Raw genomic sequence first — 20845 nt, 5'->3', positions numbered from 1 at the left:
ATGGAAAAGTGGCTTACAGTGATGAAGACAAAGGTGAAGTTATAGTCAATTCATTTACATCTAGATTTGAAACTCAGCAAGGACAAATAAACAACTATCTCCAAAACGTTATAAACAATATTCTTTTACGTTATTTCAGGAAAAATCTTCAACAAAACTTGCAGATATAATTAGTCCTTCAGAATTAAGAGACATAATCAGAAGTCTTAAACCTAACAAATCTCATGGTTCTGATTGAATACAAAATCAGTTACTTCAGTATCTTCCACTACAGGCTGTTATTCATCTTTGCAAAATATTTAATTCCTGCCTTCAACTCAGTTATTTCCCTCCACAGTGGAAAGAAAGAATTATCATAGCTTTATTTTTTTTTTCAGTAGGTTATTTTACGACGCTTTATCAACAGCTTAGGTTATTTAGCGTCTGAATGAGATGAAGGTGATAATGCCGGTGAAATGAGTCCGGGCTCCAACACCGAAAGTTACCCAGCATTTGCTCATATTGGGTTGAGGGAAAACCCGGAAAAAACCTCAACCAGGTAACTTGCCCCGACCGGGAATCGAACCCGGGCCACCTGGTTTCGCAGCTAGACGTGCTAACCATTACTCCACAGGTGTGGACTCATAGCTTTAACTAAACCTGGAAAGGTCCTTTGAACCCTGCATACTTAAGACCAATCGCTGTTCTAAATACTTTGAGTAAAATGTTGGAAAAAATTATACTAAAATTCATTTCAGAATTTGATTCTATCATTCCAAATGAACAGTTCAGCTTCAGAGAATGCCATAGTACAATTCATCAGCTCTACCATATATGTCAACATGTTAACACTATTATCAATCAAGTACAGCATACAGTCGATATGTTGTTGTTTTCTAATGCCAGGCATTTGACAATAAAGTAATTTGACCTATTGCACTCCAATATTTTTCAAAGATATTATCATGGTCAACCACTGAAGCATAGATTTTGAGGTGTTCCGAATCCATTTCTTGGTTTGAGTTGCACAATGGGCAGTTAGGGGACTGATATATTCCAACTCTATGCAGGTGTTTGGCCAAACAATCATGGCCTGTTGCCAATATAAATGCAGCTACAGACGATTTTCGTGGTAAATCGAGAATTAACTGTGGATTATGATGTAGAAAGTTCTATTTTTTTCCCTTGAGATTGTATTATCAAATTTTGTTTGTTGAAGTCTAAGTATGTAGATTTAATCAATCTTTTCACAGAGTAATACGTAGATTTAGTAACAGGTCTGTAAGTAGCAGTGCTGCCCTTCTTTGCTAAAGCATCCACATTCGTTTCCCAGGATTCCACAATGGGATGGTGTCCATTGGAATACAATTCTTTTATTAAGTGATATTAATTGCCAGAGCATTTTAGTTATTATACAGTCGATATAGAAAAGACCTTTGATACATACTGTTTGCATAAAAGGTCTGATCATGAAGTTAATCACAACGAATATATAAGATTGTTACATCCATATTCTAAATAGCTTTCTAACTAATAGAACTTTAAGAGTAAAAGTTAACAATTCCTATTCTTCAAAGAAACCTATTCAAGTAGGTGTTCCTCGGAGTGTTGTCTTATCACCAATGTTATTCAATATGTACATATCAGATTTTCCTCGTTGCTGCAGATGTCAGTTTGCACAATATGCAGACAACACAGTCATTTTTACAACAGATATGAATATATCAACCGCTTACAAGAATTCAAAATTATTTACAATTAATTAAACACTGGTTTATCAATTGGAAAATAAAAATCAACGCAGCTAAAAGTTCAACCATAATCTTCACAAAAAGGTGTCCTCAAGAACTTTCCAACTTAAGCTATTCGATGAAATTACTTCAAGGAAGGAAGAAATAAAATATTTAGGTATTCATCTCGACAGCAGACTCACATTTCAAGAACACATTGACATATCAACTGCCAAAGGATATTACATGTTTAATCGTCTATATCTGCTTTTTAAATCACGGTCACTAAGTTCATGGATAAAGAAAACCTTCTACATCATGTTAATCAGAGCAAGTATCCTTTATGGCTTTCCAGCTTGGTCATCACACAATAAAATCCTTCAAAGGAGACTACGAGGAGTTCAATGGGCAGTCCTTTGCTCTATCAGCAGAGCAGACTACACTACAACAAATAAATTCCTACATGAACTGCTCATCATTGAATCCATCAACAGTTTTTAACATCAATATCAAATCATCCCAATCAGCTACTGCAGTACCGGTATCTTCATTAGAATTCTACTCAATATTCAGCCACATCTTACAGTACATTTTTAAAGATAACAGCTATCGGAATAATTTTACAATGATCAATTACCAAACATTGCTTAACATCAATGAAGACAAATCAATTTTCGGAGTCAAAAGCAAATCACTTGATTTCTATGTCTATTCATCAAAGAAATAAGATGCTGGCTTAAATGTTTCTGTCTTAAGTAGTAAGTGTTGCTTCAGATAGATGGCAGGCATATTGACAATTATTGTCACAGCTATTTTGGTAGGGGTTTGCGCACTAAAATACAAAAATAAATTGTGGTTATATTTTTCCATACAGGCAAGATTTGTCGCAAAATAACATGCAAAGGACCACATGGGCTGCCAGTTTAACACACCTGTTCTAGATACAGCAAAATGTTACAGAAGAATTATGGTATAACAGCCCTTCAAAACATTAGTCTATGGTAGTACTGCCTTGTCTTCCCATACTATAGCAGTTATTTGCAAGTTGATTGGTAACTTGTTCTTCAGGCGTTCAGCCAGTTCCCTTTGTTGTACTTTCCCATTGACGTTGCCAGATGCTTAATCCATTTTCTTTTGCTTCTCTGATTATATGGCTTTCTGGTATCTTGTCGTATACACTATCTAGTGTATCTTCCATGGCTGCCTCCTTAGCAAGCTATCCGCCATTTCATTACCCTGAAATCCTACATGAGCTTTAACCCATTTCATGTGGATTGTCCATCTATTATCTTTGACTTGTTAAAATTTTTGCTTTATTCTTTCTATTAATTCATTTCGGTTTTCATTATTTTTAAGTAGAGCTATGGTTATATGACTATCAGTATATACTGCAGCCATTCTCTCTGTGATACTATTTTGCGGATTTTCTTCCAGTATCTGAAGAGCTTGTAAAATTGCGATTTGTTCCACTTGGTTATTGGAACAAATATTGTTTAGTTTAAATTTCAGTTTGTGAATTACTTTCTCGTTTTGGAAGATTACTTCTGCAGCACAAACTCTCTCATTAATTTTGCTTCCGTCAGTGTAGATTTCTATTGAGTATTTTATGTTATCCTGTGCCTCTTGAATGGTCACCCTATCTGCAGGATGGGGGCCAATGTCTCAGATGAAAGGGAGCCTTAATTTGTGAGGGCATATGGTGTACATTGTGAGTTACCTTGTAGATTTCTAGCATCTCTTGTATTGTAATGTCTATAGGTTTAGTTACAGCTAATATGTATGATGCTTCTTGGGAAATAGTTCTAAAAGATTTTGATATCTTAATATTCATGAGTCTCTGCACTCTTTTATATTTCAGCATATTCTTTTGTTTTAAGATGCCATCTTACCACACCGGAGCACAATATAATAGTAGTGCAAATATAGCGCCTTTATAAATTGTTTTAAGGGCCTGATATCTAAGTTCCCAGTTTAGTCTTGCTGATTTCACCAAAACATTGATTAATGTTGTGCATTTATCGCTGACATATTGAATGTGTTTATCAAATTGCAGTTTATTGTCAAATATTATTCCAAGATACTCTATCTCTTGAACTTTTCTAGCACCCTGCTATTTAAATAGATAGTTACTTGACTCTCGTATTCTCTTGTTTTCCTTGTGATTAATGAACTTTAGATTTACTGTCGTTAAATAGAATTTTATTTTCTTTTGACCAAATTTTGATCTTCTTTATGTCTGTATTAGCATACATTTCCGCTTGTCATGCTGTCGCCTGCAGTCAGGAGTATTAAATCATCCGCAAATGCTATAACTTGACTGTGGTTTGAGTAGTCTAGATTGAGTAAGGGGTCCACAGTCCTGGTCCACAGCAGGATCCCTGGGGGCAGCCTTTGGTCACTTCTCTTTTTGCCTTGCTATATTTTTATGAATAATGTAGCTGTTCCGTTACTGACATAGCTTTGAACTAGTTTATATAGATTTCTTGGGCATTGGAGTTTTGCTCTTTTTCTGATGTAGACTCTTCTGTATGAAGTTTTTAACTGCCAAGATGGCTTGCACAGTATTGGTTTATTCTATCAATCATGAGTTTTTCTAAGATCTTCCCTCCAACACTGAGCAGACTTTTTGGTCTAAACTTTGTGACTTCTTGACTGTTCTCTTTTCCTGGTTTTACTATTGGGGTTATTGTCGATCTTTTCTACTGTTTTGGGAAACATCCTTGCTTTAAGCATGAATTATAGACTGCAGTAAGTGCATGGGAGAAGTTCTTAAATACTCTCATTATTATGTTACTGGTAACCCCATCGTCCCTTGGTGCCTTTGTAGGATTAAATTTTCAGATCACTGTTGATATTTCTTCTTCTGTAAAATCTCTGTCATCAGGTGTATTTATTGGCTCCTCCAGTTATCTTCTAATCTGTTGGTGTTGTTCATTGTCACTGTTTTCATCGTCTCCAGGTGTGAATTGCTCCAGCATGTGTCTGATTGTCTCTTCTATATCTCTGGTATAGGTTCCATCTGTTTTCTGAAGAGTCATCAAACTGTTTTGGCTTCTTAATTTTCCTGTAGCTAGTTTATATGCTGCATTCCATTGGTTTGCACCATCGGAAATAATGCAGTATTTTTTCCAAGATTTCAATTTTTCGAACTCTATCTGTGTTTGATATTGTCGTTTTCCTTATATGTATCATGATTTTCTGTTTTGTCTGAGTTGTGCATTGTTTATTGTCCTCTGATACCTTCTTCGTAGTGCATTCACTTTCTTTCTTAATATTGACAGTTGGTCAGTCTACCATGGTACTGTTTTGCCTTAATCTGGAAATTTCCTTTTTGAGGATAGGTAAAATGCCTAATTACAAGCTGATTTTATGCTCGACTGAAATAGTTGTGTAACTTCTTCAGGATTAGAAAAGCAACTAACCTTCGTGCCGATTTCGTTACCTATCTCGTTGAAGTCCAATTCATTGTGTACACATTTAAATTCTTTAATCAGATTGGAGAGTTGGGTAGTGTCAATATTCAGTGCCCTTCCTGCTTTACTATGGATCTTGCTCCAGTGAAGTTTCCCTTTTCCTTTTCTTTGTGCTGTGCTGTTCCAATTTTTAATAAAATGAGTGCATGATCCAAACAGCTTTCAACTCCGCCGCACTTCCAGTCACTAAAGAAGCGCACAAGTTGGTGGTTAGAGATGGTAAGATCAATACAACTATTACCTCGCTCAGTCTCAAATGTTGAAGATCCTGTGTCTTCATTAATTACGAAAAGGCTGTTAGTAATTATGAATTCTTCAAGATGTTTTCCTCGCTGATTAGATAGTCGGTCATACCATGTTTTGCTCCTTACATACAACATACTCTTTGTGAAAACGGTTTTTTATTTCTAATACGGTGCAGTCTTTGTCCGACAATTTATTTACCATGAGGACATCTATCCTTTTTGTATTAGAAACTATTCCTGATCTTTTTCTCCCTTCACCAATTGTGTATATTTTAAAAGTTTTGGGAATGTCTGTGATGTTGTTGTTAATGGTGTATGGTTTTTGTATAAAAGCAAAGTCTATGTTGTTTTCAATTATTATTTGAACTAGGTTGTAGGTTGCAGACCTTGAATGCTGTAAATTAACCTGTATGCATTGTACCAAGTCATATGTGTTGTTCTGGCTACCCATAACTAGTAGTCTGTGTTTCTATTAAATTCTTTAGCATATATTGGTAGCAGCTGCATTTTTCATCCAGGGAAGAATGGTTTTCATTTATCTGTGCTCCTGGATTGTATCTTTTATAGTTTGTGCAGTTGATACATTTAGGTTGTTCTCCTTTTACACTAACTGAGGGTGTGATCTTCAGCGCAATATGGGCATGTCTGATCCCCTTTGCAGTCAGAAGCTCGGTGGTTGTATTTGCTACATTTAAAACATCTACTGATTTTAATGTAGTTGTCATTCTTGCAGATATTCCATCCGATCTTTAGCTTTCTAACAGAATTTTCCTAATGTCTGAACTAACCTCTATAATTAAGTACTTGTTTCTTCTTTTGTTCTCGAATATGAATTTAGGAACAATCTTGGTTATGTCTATATTTAGTTCTGGGTTTTGTGTAGTTATAGCCACTGCGGCGTTCTCAATTGTGATTTCTTCCATAATATTGTATACAATCATCCTTGGTTTCCTGAGTCTTCCCTCATTTGCAGTGAGTTCCTGTCCACATTTTTCGTTTATAATTGTGCATACTGCTTCAACTTCTTGTTTGTTTTGCGATTCAATTAGGAGCTGACTGTTCCTAAGCATTTTGAATGAGCTAATCCCTACTTTTAAATGGATTGGGTTGATCTTAGATTTGATCAAGCTTTTCATATACTCTGTGCTCTGAGTACTTTTAGGCTTGACAAAAAGTTTGAATTTCTTGTCATCTTGCAGACGTGACTCCCCCTCAGAGCTTGTGCATAACTAATCTTCTTGTTCTAAGTGTCTGTTGTCACCAACTGCTGGTTTAATTCTGTACTCCACTTCTCAACTTCTGCTAGAGCTTTGGTTTTCACTGTAAGTGTTTCGGTTTTCTCTGATAGACTGCTGCTTGCTGCCTAAAGAATGGTAACCAGCTCATTGTATACATTTCTTAATGACTTCACTGCTAATCTAATATTTTGTTTTAGATCATTTCTAAGATGCCCACTCTTTTCTGTAACTCCAATCAACGTTTTTATTGAGTTCTCAAATTCTAATTCCACTTCATGCAACAGTGTGTGTGTGTGTGTGTGTGTGTGTGTGTGTGTGTGTGTGTGCGTGCGTGTGTTTTTTTTAATCTTCATTCACTGCATGTCCCATTACATCCTTAGTAATACTACATGCTGATTCTTCTTAACATTGTTATTAATTCCATCCTTAGTTTAATATCTTGATGTCGCATAATTGTACCAATGGCTGAAAGTTGTTACTTTGTACTGTATAATTGTATAATTTTGTTTGTTTGTTTGTTTTAATCCCTTATGTTGAAGTTTCCTAGTATAAAACACCTATTATAGTGTAGTAAGTCATCTAGTATTTCTGTATCTTGACAGTAAGTTCGTACAATATTTTCCTGATTTAATATTCTTAAGTAGTGTTCTGATATGTGCCTAATTAAACTTAAACTCAATTTGACATTTATCTTGATATAAATAATACTTTTTTCTCTGGTATGTCTTGATTTCCTGGAGCGTATCATAGAAGCTGGAAATTATTCCTGTTGGCAAACTTAAGAAATGCCTTCTTGTGTGCATTTACCATTGAAGTTTTTGTTACTGGTCATTTTCCACCTTTTTTCCCAATTTCGTTTTTGAGCTCATTTCTTAGTTTTTCTAATTTTTGACATTCGTATATAATGTAATCAACTGTTTGCTCTGGAGCATTACATGTGCATTGCGGACTATCCATAATCTGGAAACAGTGATAATAGGATCTGAACTGTCCATGCCCAGTCAAGAGGACTGCCAGGTTAGGCGTAAGAGAGATGTTGATTTTTAGCCAATTTTTACCATGCGGAAGAAAGACTTGGTTACTTCTCCTTTTGTAGTCGTTTTTCCATTCCCTTTTCCAATTATCTTCACTCCTTTCTCGCTCTCTTTTACTATGTGGCTTTTGGGTACTCTCTGATAACAGATTTCTAAAGCCGTGTCTACTGTTGCTTTCTTCGCAAGTTTATCTGCTAGTTCATTCCTGTGATATCCTGCATGAGCTTTTATCCAGCTGAACTCTATCATCCAATTTTCATCTTCCAGGATCTTATCTTTTTTCCTAATGGCATCTATTAATTCGTTGTGGTTGTTGGGGTTTCTGAGTGAGTCCAGCGTTATCTCGCTGTCTGTATATATGTGTGTGTGTCTGTGTATGTATGTATGTATGTACGTACGTGTGTGTGTGTGTGTGTGTGTGTGTATGTATGTATGTATGGATGCATGCATACATGCATGCATTTATTAAGACTGCAATTTGGTATACACCCAGTGCAGTGATATATGTCTTGCGAAATATAAGTGATGGTCATTCTTTCTTGTAAAGTATGTCCAAGTCACCTTTCTTGTATTTTCAAATCTATTCATCACATCTGAAAATAATTAATATATTTATTGATTTATCTGATTAAATCATAAGAACAGGCATGAAGCAATAGATTATTTATTAATAGTTTTTTTTAAAGAAACTTTAATACTTACTGGTTCTCTATAATTAAGTGCAAACGTGAAGAAGGAACAAGATTTCTTTTGGATTTCATAATTATAGCAGCCATATACAGCACAAATTTTACCTGCCATATTTATATAAAACCTTCACTAATGCAATGTTAAATAACATGTGCATTGTGAAAATTCTCTTCATGAAAACACGAATAGATTTTCTACAAAATTAGCAGTTGGTTAATATGTTTCTGAAGTATCACCAGTGTGTTCAAAGCACTGCCCTGTGATCACTGCTTACGTAATATATTGTAGGCCTCGAGCTCACATATTCACACAGCACAATTAAGTCACTGAGTGTCATTACAATTTCTACTGCTAGATTGGCCCCAAAATTCTATAAAATGACGACTAGTTTCATTTCTTGTGTTTTGTGAAAATTGTTTCATTAATTTTGTATTACTGATGATTATAAGCAAGCCCCGGATTTTTAGGTTTTAAAGAACTAAAATTAGGTTTTTTAAACTCATGTTTTAGGATTTTATTTAACCCTTAAGAAGTTGTGTGGGGTGTTGTGAACACTCCAGTCAGATATTACGGAGCTCAGTAAGCATGTACTTCTGAAACTTTCAGTACCTTTATTGAAATTGGTAAGGCAACAATAACCGTAAACATTTTTGAAAACGGAATTTGCATACTCGAGATAATAACGATTTAAGTGGATGGGGTGGTTAAGCGTGACTGCTTAAGGGTTAAGATTTTAAATATACTACTTAGGAATTTACAGGCTCTTATGGAAAAAAATAAAAATAAGCAACATACTATTAATATACTGCAATACTATTAGACTTACATTATAATATTATAAATCTAAAAAAAAGTAGCCTTATGAATATGGTGGTAGTGAAATGTTTTATTTTTATTGAACTACTAGCAATTTTAATATAATATGTATTATGTATTATGTATTTAATGTATTATGTACAATATGATTCAGTTTGCTCAATTAAAGGGAGCATGCCTAATACAAAAATCAATTTAACTGCACAAATTGAATTATATTGTACGAATAAAATGTTGAAGTCTGTATGAATAGTTTACTACTGATCGATGATGGATTAAACTTTTCACACCTTAGGTGGAGAGAACACTAGCTGACTGGCTATTCTTTGCCCACGTCTTGATCACGTGATTGTGCCACATGTGACTCTGACATGAGTAGAGGAGAGGTGAGGAGAGGAGAGGAGAGGAGAGGAGAGAGGAGAGCAGAGGAGAGGAGAGGGGAGAGCAGAGGAGAGGAGAGGGGAGAGGAGAGAGGAGAGGGGAGAGGAGAGAGGAGAGGGGAGAGGAGAGAGGAGAGGGGAGAGGAGATGGGGAGTAGAAAGGGAAGAGGAGGGAGGAGAGGAGAGGAGAGAAGGAAATATGTTGAAAAGACATTGATAATTATTATGAATATTAACAACCATTATAGAAAAATATTCCATTTTAACTTTTTCCTTATCAACAATTAAACACCTCATGAAAATCTGTAAAATGTAAAAAAAAAACTTTTTCATTCTTCAGAATATTGATTTGCTATTTAACTTCTGAGGGACACATTTCTTTTTATTTATGAAGTTGAAAGTTTGAAGGGTTAGCATTAAATTTATATTACTACGATGAAAAGGAAAGTGCAAGTAATTTATAATAACTGTTGGCATTTAATGGTTATTATGTTGACGAGAAATAGAATCAATTTATGAGTCCTGCTGCCCTTATCTAAGTGAGAAATACAACATTCCCACTAGTCAGTGGAGTGTTTCTGGTCTTTTGTTTGGTGCACGTGACACACTCCCTAAATTCACATGTGATATTTTAAAAGCATTCGGACTCCAATTTTTTGAAATTCAAAAAATTTTGTTCAATATTCTTAAGGATTCAATCCAAATATTACATTACCATTTATATTTTGGCCATTGATGATTGTGTTGGGTTTGCATTTCTCTGAATTTTTTACTAAACAATTCCTGTCTTTCTAAATTATTCTGTAGTGCTTTTATTCTGGATCTTTATGGTCACCCTCATTGAGGGCAGATTATTTTCTTTAAATATTTATATATTTATTAACAGTACATTTCAGAAGAACCTGTAACCCCTAGAGGGCGCGTCCCCAGGTGGCGGATCGGGGAATGCCTCTCAGAAATGAGTGGTAGGAGAGAAATGAAATATCTCCCGTGGACCAACAGGTAATTATCTATGCTAGCCTGTCATGGCATAGAGATGCGTCCCACAGGAGGCAGAGGTGGGAACGGTCGGTGGACTCAAGTAAGCCCTCCCGGCTAGGTCCAAAGGACCCGCTGACCAAAGACAGGTGTGGTCCTCCTTTCATATAGGGGGTTGAGAAAGGACAGTACAACCGCCAACTCTTAAAAACATGGTGTCCTTCAAGAAAATGGTTCAAATCAGCTCATTAAAATGTTGAATCCCAAAGTAAAATATTCCGGAGTAATAGTCCCCCGATCGGATCTCCGGGTGGGGACTGCCTTGGGAGGGAAGAACGATGAAAACGTGAAGATACTACAATGGAATTCTAGAGGTTTTAGTCAGGATAAGAAAACAGAACTTGCCAAAGTATTGTTCACCAAACAAGTAGATGTTTTTGGTATAATGGAGGCCAATATATGTAACAACCAGAAGAAATATTTCAGCATAAAAGGATATACAACGTACCTCTTACTAAAAGGAAGACAAATAGCTAGTGGTATGCTCATTGGTGTTAGAAATAACCTCACATCAAATTTCAAAATTATGAAAGAAATGAATGAAACAGATAAGATAGAAATAGCATATCTGGATTTATGGAGATCCAAAGAACACTTTTCAATATATTTTGTTTACAATCCTCCAAATAACAGTCCTGATTTGAATATTTTTGATATATCACATAAAACTATAATAATGGGAGATTTTAATGCCCATTCCAAATTATGGGGTTATAGAAACCAAAATACAGCTGGCAAAGCAATGGAAGATTGGTTAAATACAAATGAATTGGAACTTGTATTCAATAGGGATCAAGAGGCTACTTACATGCATCATACAGGCTCCACATTCAACCCTGATTTACTACTAGTGGCATCAAATATAGCTGAAAGAACACACCGTGAAATATATGAAAGTCTCGGATCTGACCATAGAGTAGTAATTGCCAGTATTAAAGTCAAGGCAAAACCACCCAAAGTCCACTGCAAGAAATCCTGGAATTTTAAAAAGCTGAATGGAAGGGATACAAAAGTGAATTGGAAAACAGATTATCAAACGAGATCAAAATCAAATATAGCTCACCAGACACCATTAATAACGATATATGCAAAATTTTGATTACAACAGCAAAGAAATATGTCCCACGAGGGAAAGTTAGAATGTACAAACCATTTTGGTCAAAAGAGTTACAAAAACTAAAAGTTGAATGAGAACAGGCCAGGCAGGCAGCAGAAACCAACAAGGATAAGGAAAGCTTTCTTGATTGGAAAAATAAAGCTGCAAGATTTAGGAAAGGTATATTAAATGCCAAAAGAAATGCATTTGATAAGTTTGTAGAAAACTTAGATTATAAACAAGATAGTAACAAAGTTTATAAATTTATATCTACTGTACGGAAAGAATCTACACATAAACAACCAATAAGATATGGATACAAAAATATAACAGATGATTATAACATTGCATCAGCTTTTAATACATATTATTCTGCTCCTAAACTCTCAAGACAACATAGAAAGCTACAGAAGTCGATGAAATTAGAAATTAAGAAGAAAATGCAGGTTCAGAATCAAAATGTTACCACTACTGATGAAATTTTCTACCACAACTTCAACCTATTAGAGCTAGAAACTGCCATTAACAAACTTAGTAACAAAAAAGCCCCAGGCCCAGACAATATCCACCCAGAATTCATCAAACACTTAGGCACTAAAGCAAGAAATGCATTACTTGACTTCTATAATTATGTTTGGAACACCTCCGTACCTGCAAATTGGAAAAAAAGCAATATTATTCCAATTGAAACCAGGAAAGACAGCAGACAAAATTGAAAGCTATAGAACTATATCACTAACAAGCCACTTAGCTAAAATCATGGAAAGGATGATATCAGAGCGATTAAACTGGTTTTTAGAAACAAACAATCTTCTATCAACACAGCAAGCCGGATTTAGGAGAGACCACTCAACAAGAGAACAAATAATCTTACTAAGTCAAGCTATTAAGGATAGATTTAATAAAAAGAAAGATACATTAGCTGTATTCGTCGATTTGAAATCAGCACATGATAATGTGTTGAGATACAATCTGATTACAAAGCTCCAGAAATTAGGCATAAAATCCAATATGTTAAGATGGATATCTGAGTTCATCACCCAAAGATTTTGTTCTACAACTTATGGATCAGCAAGTTCTAAATATAAACAAACTCACTTGGGCTTACCTCAAGGTGCAGTATTAAGCACAACACTATTCAACATATATATTAACGACCTACCACAAGAGCTGGAAAAGCATGACACTAAAACAGCACTCTTTGCTGATGATTTGGTTATTTGGACGTCACATAAAACCAACGCAGTAGAGAAACTTCAAAATTCCACCCAGTCATCGTTAGTGGCACTTGTAACCTGGTGTTCAAATAATATGATGTCAGTGAACACAGAAAAAACAAACTTTCAACTCTTCTCATTAAGAAAGAAACCAGTGAAAATAAATCTAAACTATAGAGATGATAAGTTACAAAGAACTGAAAATGCAAAATACCTGGGTATACATTTCGACAATAAGCTCACATGGAGAAATCACATTGAACAGATCAGCACAAAGGCAACAAATCGTTTTAAATTACTAAAAAGACTGGCAGGAACGAAATGGGGTAGCTCAAGGAGTACACTCAACACAACCTACAACACATACATAAAGCGTATCTTAACGTACTGTGGTGAAGCACTAATAACCTCATCAACCACAAATAAACAGATATTAGAACGCACTCAAAACCAAGCTTTACGTCTTATCACTGGTGCAATTAGAACTACTCCAATTGAAGCCATGCAAATAATCACATCTAATAAACCAGTTGTAACAGATCTTGAAACACAAGCCCTTTTAACCTATGAAAAATTAAGAAGGCTTCCAAATTGGGATAAATGGAGTAAATACAAAGATTCTAAATTTACACTGAGGACCCAAAATGGATACATACAAGAGGTAGAAAAGCTTAAGCAAATTCTAGAAATACCAAGTGAAAAGGAAAACTTGATGTCTCGATATAATCCACTTAATAACTTCAAAGTAGATTGCTGCCTTGATCTTGATGAAGTCTTCAACAAAAAAGATACAAATCCAGAAATAGCAAAAGCATTGCCCTACAAACAATTAATAGAAAATATCCACAAAAGGAATGGTTGTACATTTACACTGATGGATCTCTCATGGATCAAAATGAAGGAGCTGGAGCAGGAACTACTTGCCAATACTTTTCTCTTTATAAAAATGTTGGCAAGTACACAACAAATTTTGATGGCGAAGTTGAAGCCATTTATACATCACTTCAAAATGTATTTGTTTGGCTAAACCAGTGCAAAAACATAGTCATCCTGTCTGACTCCAAAGCTGCAATCCAGTCCATCAGCTCAACTACAGCCCCTAAAATGGAAAAAGTAAAAGAAATTCATTGCATGGTAAAACAAATTCAAATGCTAAATAAAAAAGTGGTCTTCCAATGGATCCCGGCCCACTGCGGACTGAACGGTAACGAGAAAGCAGATATGTTAGCAAAGAAAGGAACTTATATCAACTTAAAAACAAATTTCAAGTTCCCATATGAATTAACAAAGCGAGTCATAAAAAAAATAAGTTACAGCGAACAGGCAAAACATCAAAATTCAAAATGGAAAGGATCATTCAAAGATCCAAAACTAATTCCTGATCTACCTCGAAAATCTGCTGTGGCCATGTTTAGTCTCTCTCTCTCTCTCTCTCTTTCTTCAGAAGACGGTAAATTAAGTTTTCAGTAGTTTGTCTATATCTGTATGCTTCCTATCAGGCTTGAATGACTTGGTCGGTATTTATCATGCATCTGAAAGCACCACAAGCTGGCACAGGACGGCGAAACACAACAATCCTTTCAGGTCACTATTAGGACTGTTTGACATCACGTGCAACCACACTGCCTGCCTGCTTGTGAGGGAGGTTGAAGGCAGGCGAGCACAGTCCATTCACGAAGTTAAATGGTTATGGGTGGGCCTGAAAGATGTTTTGCCGGTCTCTGACGTACAGTGATGGATTTTAATAGCACAAGTCTTTCATCAAAGTTATAATCTCGTCGAGTGTATAAACAAACAGCTAATTGCTAACAACGACAACTGCACAAAAAACAAACAGATCGCTTGGTCACTCAGCAACACACTGATGCAGTGTCAGACAAATGCGAGATTGTTTATAAAATATCAGGAGTGTTTTTGTTTTGGGTAAGTTAGTAAACTGCCATAGTAATAAGGCATAGTATGGGCAAAATATTACAACAATAGTGGAATAAAATTAATCGTGAAAATAAAAATTAAAAAGAATGAAACAATGAGTGAGGATCGAACATGGTAACTTTAATTTCGTAGAACATAGTAACTTTTGTTTTGTAGGTAGTCGAGCATTATATCACTTCGACAACAAGCTTATGACAATGTCCTTTCCACATGTATGCATAGTGAATATTGCAGGCACCTGGAAAATTATTTGTTGTTAAATTCGTGTATTTAGAATTTTCGTGAATTGTGCCATCATCTAAATTAAAAGCAGACAATGGCACAACACGGTTAGCTCCATTTTAAAGGCGTGGGAGGGGGAAACAGCAAGTGGAATCATAAAGGTATAATGATGCAAAAGTTCGGTACAGCTGTACTGCATGGCTCCTATGAAGACGTTTCTAAGCCAGCCACTTTTCTTTCCATGAGTGTACTTAATTATATAGTGACAAGGCATGGGGCAATCGCCCCTACACTATGAGCAATATTACCACATCCTACAAAGTATATGCAGAAGAAGATTTCCTTACTCATCTACAATATTGAGAGTAAGTGGTAAACCTAAAACTATTCGGGTTTTCCAAGAAATGTATTTTCATAAGTTTGCAACTCAACAATATCTTGCATGTCATAAGTTAATGCGTAATATTTTAAATAATACTATTGCCTATCAAAATCCCAAGCTGAACTGAGAAATGAAACACAAAAGATATTTAGGTTACCGTGTACAATGTTTTTAACAGTGCTTGGACTGTAATTATCACCAAATATGATTACATCTATGTCTCGATATCCATGTTATTATGCAGACTACACTGTATTATAAATCTCATTGTCTCTGACACAATGACTTTTACTAAAGACAGTATGCCGCTGGAAAATTTCCTTGAATTTATTCAAACTTTTTGGGAGACACACTTAAATATGGTAGAAATATACCAGTAGAGTCAGAAAGTATCCGACCTTTGGGTGGTACTGCCATGATCTGTAGGCAACTTCTCTGCCCTGTCCGTGTGGTATGTGGCCTACTCTCCAGGCATATAGACTCAGTGTGCCGACCGATCAAAGGAGAAAGTAATGCTTGAAGTGTAGTGTTCTTAGATACCTAGGGTCTTGTACATTTCGAATTTATTCCTGAGGGTCGAACTCAGTAAGGAGACGTATGTTATAATTCTTCGACGTCTTCATGATGAAGTTCGACGAAAGAGACCCAATTTGTGGCAAGGACAATCATGACAATACCTCAGTACATCAGTCACTCTTGGTAAGTGAATTCCTCACACAACACAAAATAACTGTCCATCAACAGCCACCATGTCCTCCAGATCTTACTCCAGCAGATTTCTACTTATTTTCAAAGATCAAATCCCTACTTAAGGAATGGCGGTTTGTGTCAGCCAAAGAGGTGAAAATTCATGCAACGTGCGCTCTGAGTGAAGTGGCCAAAAATGGGCTGCAGGAATGTTTCGAGAAGTGGTATGGACGTTGGCAGAAATGTGTCACTGCTCAGGGTCCGTACTTTCAAGATGGTGTTGTGTAAATGGTTACACGTCATCTGCAACAAAGGTATCTACACTTGTTGGGTTACTTTTTGACTCTACTAGTATATTGATGGATCACAGTTACTGGAGGGAACAGCAGCTGCCTATTACAATGCGACAAGTAAAGCTTCGTGTTTGGAGCATATTCATACGGATAGTTCTATACTCTCTGCTGAAATACAATAAGTTAAAAAAAGCTATGCTGTCAGTGACTGAATATAGTAGTGCTAAGCTCCTCTTTCTTTTGAATTCATTAAGTGTGGTTAAATTGTTCATGTCTACTTTGGTGCAAAGCAAGTTGCCATTGGGAATAGTGCAATGTAAACAAAAGACATTCAATCTACATAAGAAGCAAAATGATTTACTTATGTGGATACCTAGTCACTGAGGAATTCAGGGAAATGATATTGTTGATGAATTGGCAAAGAATCAGCATGTTTTGATCAGCATACATATATGAATATGAGCTTAGAGGACTTCATTCAGTTAAACAGTCGATATGTTCTTAATATTGAGGTCAATGACAATAATCCTTGGTTTATACAGTATTCTGTAACAAGAAAAGAAATGTCTCCATTTATGAGAATTAAGCATGATATGGTTTTTACCCATGCTTACTGCTATAAAATTGGACTTAAGGACACTTTTCTGCGTAAATGTGGTGTGAAAATAGGGTTGCCAGGTCTCCCATATTTTACAGGTTTTCCTGTATTTTACCCACATTTTCGCCAGTCTCCTGTCTCATGTATTTGATAATATTTTCTCCCGTAATTAATTAATTTAAATAGTAAATAAGAATAGTCCTATGATGCTATGAAAATTATTCTAATTACATATTTTTAAGTGTAATTTGTAATGACAAATTCTCATTAATTTTCAATCTGTTTCATTAAGGAAAATTTCAATTATAAAAGTTTCTGAATGAATACAAAGCAACTGGTACCGGTAAGTATTAATGATGCTATGAGATTCATTTTAAATTACTTTTGCATACAGTTACACTGTATATAACATGCTCCTAAAAGTAAAACATGTTGATAATGTCTTGGTGAACGATTTTGGCAATTATTTTCAAAATTTCCCATATTTTCAGTTTGAAAACCTGGCAACCCTATGTGAAAGGGAATATCAATCATGTTGTGTTTGGATGTAACATACATAAACTACTATATATTACGGACTTTATACGTGAAATTTGCGGTATCAAAGGAATGCATCCTCTCTTCTGTGCGGACATGAGCATAAAATTAGTAGAGCACAGGGTTGTTTCCGATCTCTGATAACGAATTTGAATGACATCACATATGTCAGAAGTCACATGACAGCTGAACTGTGAACGAAGTGACAGATCAGTAGTGAAAGATCTCATAGAGTGCAAGGCGACTCACAGTAGAAATTCGCAAGAAAATCGAGCCCTTTTGGGAGGGGTACATTACGACCCATTCTGATGCCAAGTACAATTAAGTGAAAATAAAAGAAGCCTGCAATAAAGGAGGTTTCGTTATTTCCAAGAAAGGCATCTTCTGTGTACTTAATAAGATTGGTAAAGCTCGAATGGAATTAATTTGTATCATCTCATGGGGTGCAGCGATTTGTGATGGGGTGTAGATTTGCTTGCTTTTTCCACTCTGGAATTAATCCTATCTGAGCTTTGCCAGTCTTATTAGGTACACACAAGATGCCTTTCTTGGAAATAACGAAATCACGTTTTTTGCAGGCTCCTATGATTTCCACGTAATTGTATTTGCCATTGGAAAGAGTTGTTATGTACCCCTTCCAAAAAGGCTCGATTTTCTTGGGCATTGCTACTGTGCACTCTGATTATGAAATCACTCACTACTGGTCTGTCACCTCTCGCCACAATTCAGCTGTCGGTGTGATTCCTGACACACATGATGTCATTCAAATTCATTATCAGAGATTGGAAACAACCCTGTATTACTACATTACATACGAAATTGTAAAATGAAGATTTGATGATTATACTGGTTTCCTCTATATCATCATAGGTTGGATTAATTACTTTATGTGGAATAAGTACATATTAAACTCTGGCCTGAAGGTGCCAGATATGATGTTTATAAATAAGTTAACAACAAACTTATGAACACTACTTAAACTGTGGTTTCAATCTACACTTGCAGGTCTGTGTGGATTCTAAATGGACGGCTACAATATATCACTCATAATTCGTGGCTAATGAGAAAGATCGGCTATGGTGCGATGTCACATTCTGTCATAACATGGCCAACATATAAATGTTTATATATAAATGCACATTTAACATGACTTTAATACAGCAATTCCTTTGTTTTTTAGAACTTCGAACATGTATTTATATTAGGCAATTGCCATGATTGCCATGATTAGACCGAGATAGTCATGTGACTCCGATTTGCGCCGTGACCTGTTTTTCTCGTTAGCCACATTATAATTCTACTCATGTTAGTATTAAAAATGATGAGGGAGGTGGTGGTGACGACGACGACAGTGATGATACTGATAGAAAGATATTAATGTTTGACATTATATTCTAGGACGATTGAACATGTTAAAGTACATATAGTATATTGAAGAGTATCATAATCTACGCTTTCCACCACTCATTACTGGTGCCTACCTTAATACCCTTCGTATCCTCTTCATCAAAAGAACCAATATCGAATGCGTCAGCTGCATTCACTTCTCCTCTTGGTGGTATGAGAGGTGGAGTGTACTTTTGAAGGTAAACTTGTTGCCAATCCATTCCCGCAAAGAAGGAGTGTTCCTTCACTTCATCAGCACTGAAATGAAACCACAATAAGGTAATTCCTCACATAAACTACACTGATGTCATATATTCCCCTACAATAAGGTAATTCCTCAAATAAATTACACTGATGTCATATCGTCACCTGAATGCAAGAACTAGGTAACTTGATTTTTAATATTTTGAGATATTGCCTATTTACTTATTTATTGCACTAAGGAAAATTTCTCATTTTCTTTTACCTATTTGTTACATTGAAAAATAGATGTCGCTGGTATCGTTCGAGCAGTTACTTAGTTCTTGCATTACATTTTGTGCGATTTTTGCCATGCTATTATAGAGGTAACTAAAAAACGCAAATTTCGAGTTACCTAGTTCTTGCATTCAGGTGACGATATATTCCCCTACTTGGATCTAAAAATACATTTAAAATTGCAAGCCTCATTCAGATTTCAGATGTTCTTCAAACTGTTAGATAATATCCTGTGTAATTTCTATAAAATAAACAAAGAAGAAATACCAATCTATATCACAGACACACTCATTGCTAAAAACTCCAGTTGTGAATGAAATTCCACCACGGAAATGGGTAATTCCAGAACATAACATACAAATTCCAGGAAATCATTGCAAAAATGATCCTCCATACATTCTTAAGTTAGATGCCATGGAACTACTCTGCAGCACATATAATCATCACCTTCTAATTTATACAGATGGATCTCTAAATCCTAATAATAGGACATCAGGAGGAGGGTATTATATTCCAAAATATCAAGAAAGTTACTTCATACCATGTTCATCCTCTTCCAGTCTTGACATTGGGTGGTATTAATAAAAACGAAGACCTTACTTTGCTCATCGTCCTCATGAGCAAAACAAGCTTGCTTTTTCTATGAGGAAGCTCTGAAATGTCATATTAATAAAAACTATCGGAGCTTGCTCTCATAGTTTGCTTCACTTAGCGTGGGAATTCGTAACAGTAGAGTCGTCAAACGGGTTCAGGCCAGCCACAACAGGCGATACCGCCACGTGTATTTCGATCGAAAGGATTAGTGATTGAGCTATGAATGATACAGAGGAAGACGTTGGGAAAAAGGGAGAAGATTTATCTTTATTTATGGACATCATTAAAAAATTTCCAGTTATATTTAAGAAGTCAATGTTACCGGAATCGAGGCAAAAGAAATCTGCAGCATTTGCAAATATCAGAGAGAAGTATGAAAAAGGGTTTGGGGTGCCAATAACCGAAGCACAATTAATTAAAAAAGTGTCCAATATGAAAACTAGATTAAAAAAAAATGGGAAACAAGAACATAAAGATGAATGACTGTCCGGGTTTGTATGGGAGCTTTAATTGAAATGTTGGGTTTTTCTTGGGGTTCTCCCGTTTCCCCTAATGAGGAATTTACATCATTCTGTCAACATTTCTCCATTCAGTCATTATTCCATAGCATTCCTCGAATGCCGGCTAGCGACATAAGGACGGGGCTGGCCTAGGGATTAGTGGAGTTGCTTGCTCGAAACCTGGATACATAGCAAACCTTAGTGTAGTCAGCCGATGTGAGTTTGGGAATGTGGCTAGCTTGAGGGTTAGTGCAATATATCTTGATAGGTCGCAGTGCTGGGTCACAGTGCCCCTCTC

General features: G+C 35.8%; 1 protein-coding gene across 1 annotated transcript in view; it reads right to left on the bottom strand.

The window, feature by feature from the left end:
• Gprk1 (G protein-coupled receptor kinase 1) overlaps nucleotides 1-20845 on the bottom strand; it is an 881497-nt gene that overhangs the window by 40561 nt on the left and 820091 nt on the right. Inside the window, exon 13 of the mRNA XM_069845748.1 lies at nucleotides 19072-19234. Coding sequence (XP_069701849.1) covers nucleotides 19072-19234 — 163 coding nt within the window. The remainder of the gene's footprint in view (nucleotides 1-19071; nucleotides 19235-20845) is intronic.

This window comes from Periplaneta americana, chromosome 14 (assembly GCF_040183065.1).
Source record: "Periplaneta americana isolate PAMFEO1 chromosome 14, P.americana_PAMFEO1_priV1, whole genome shotgun sequence".
NCBI classification, from domain to species: domain Eukaryota; kingdom Metazoa; phylum Arthropoda; class Insecta; order Blattodea; family Blattidae; genus Periplaneta; species Periplaneta americana.
This window is presented reverse-complemented; position numbering and strand designations above follow the sequence as displayed.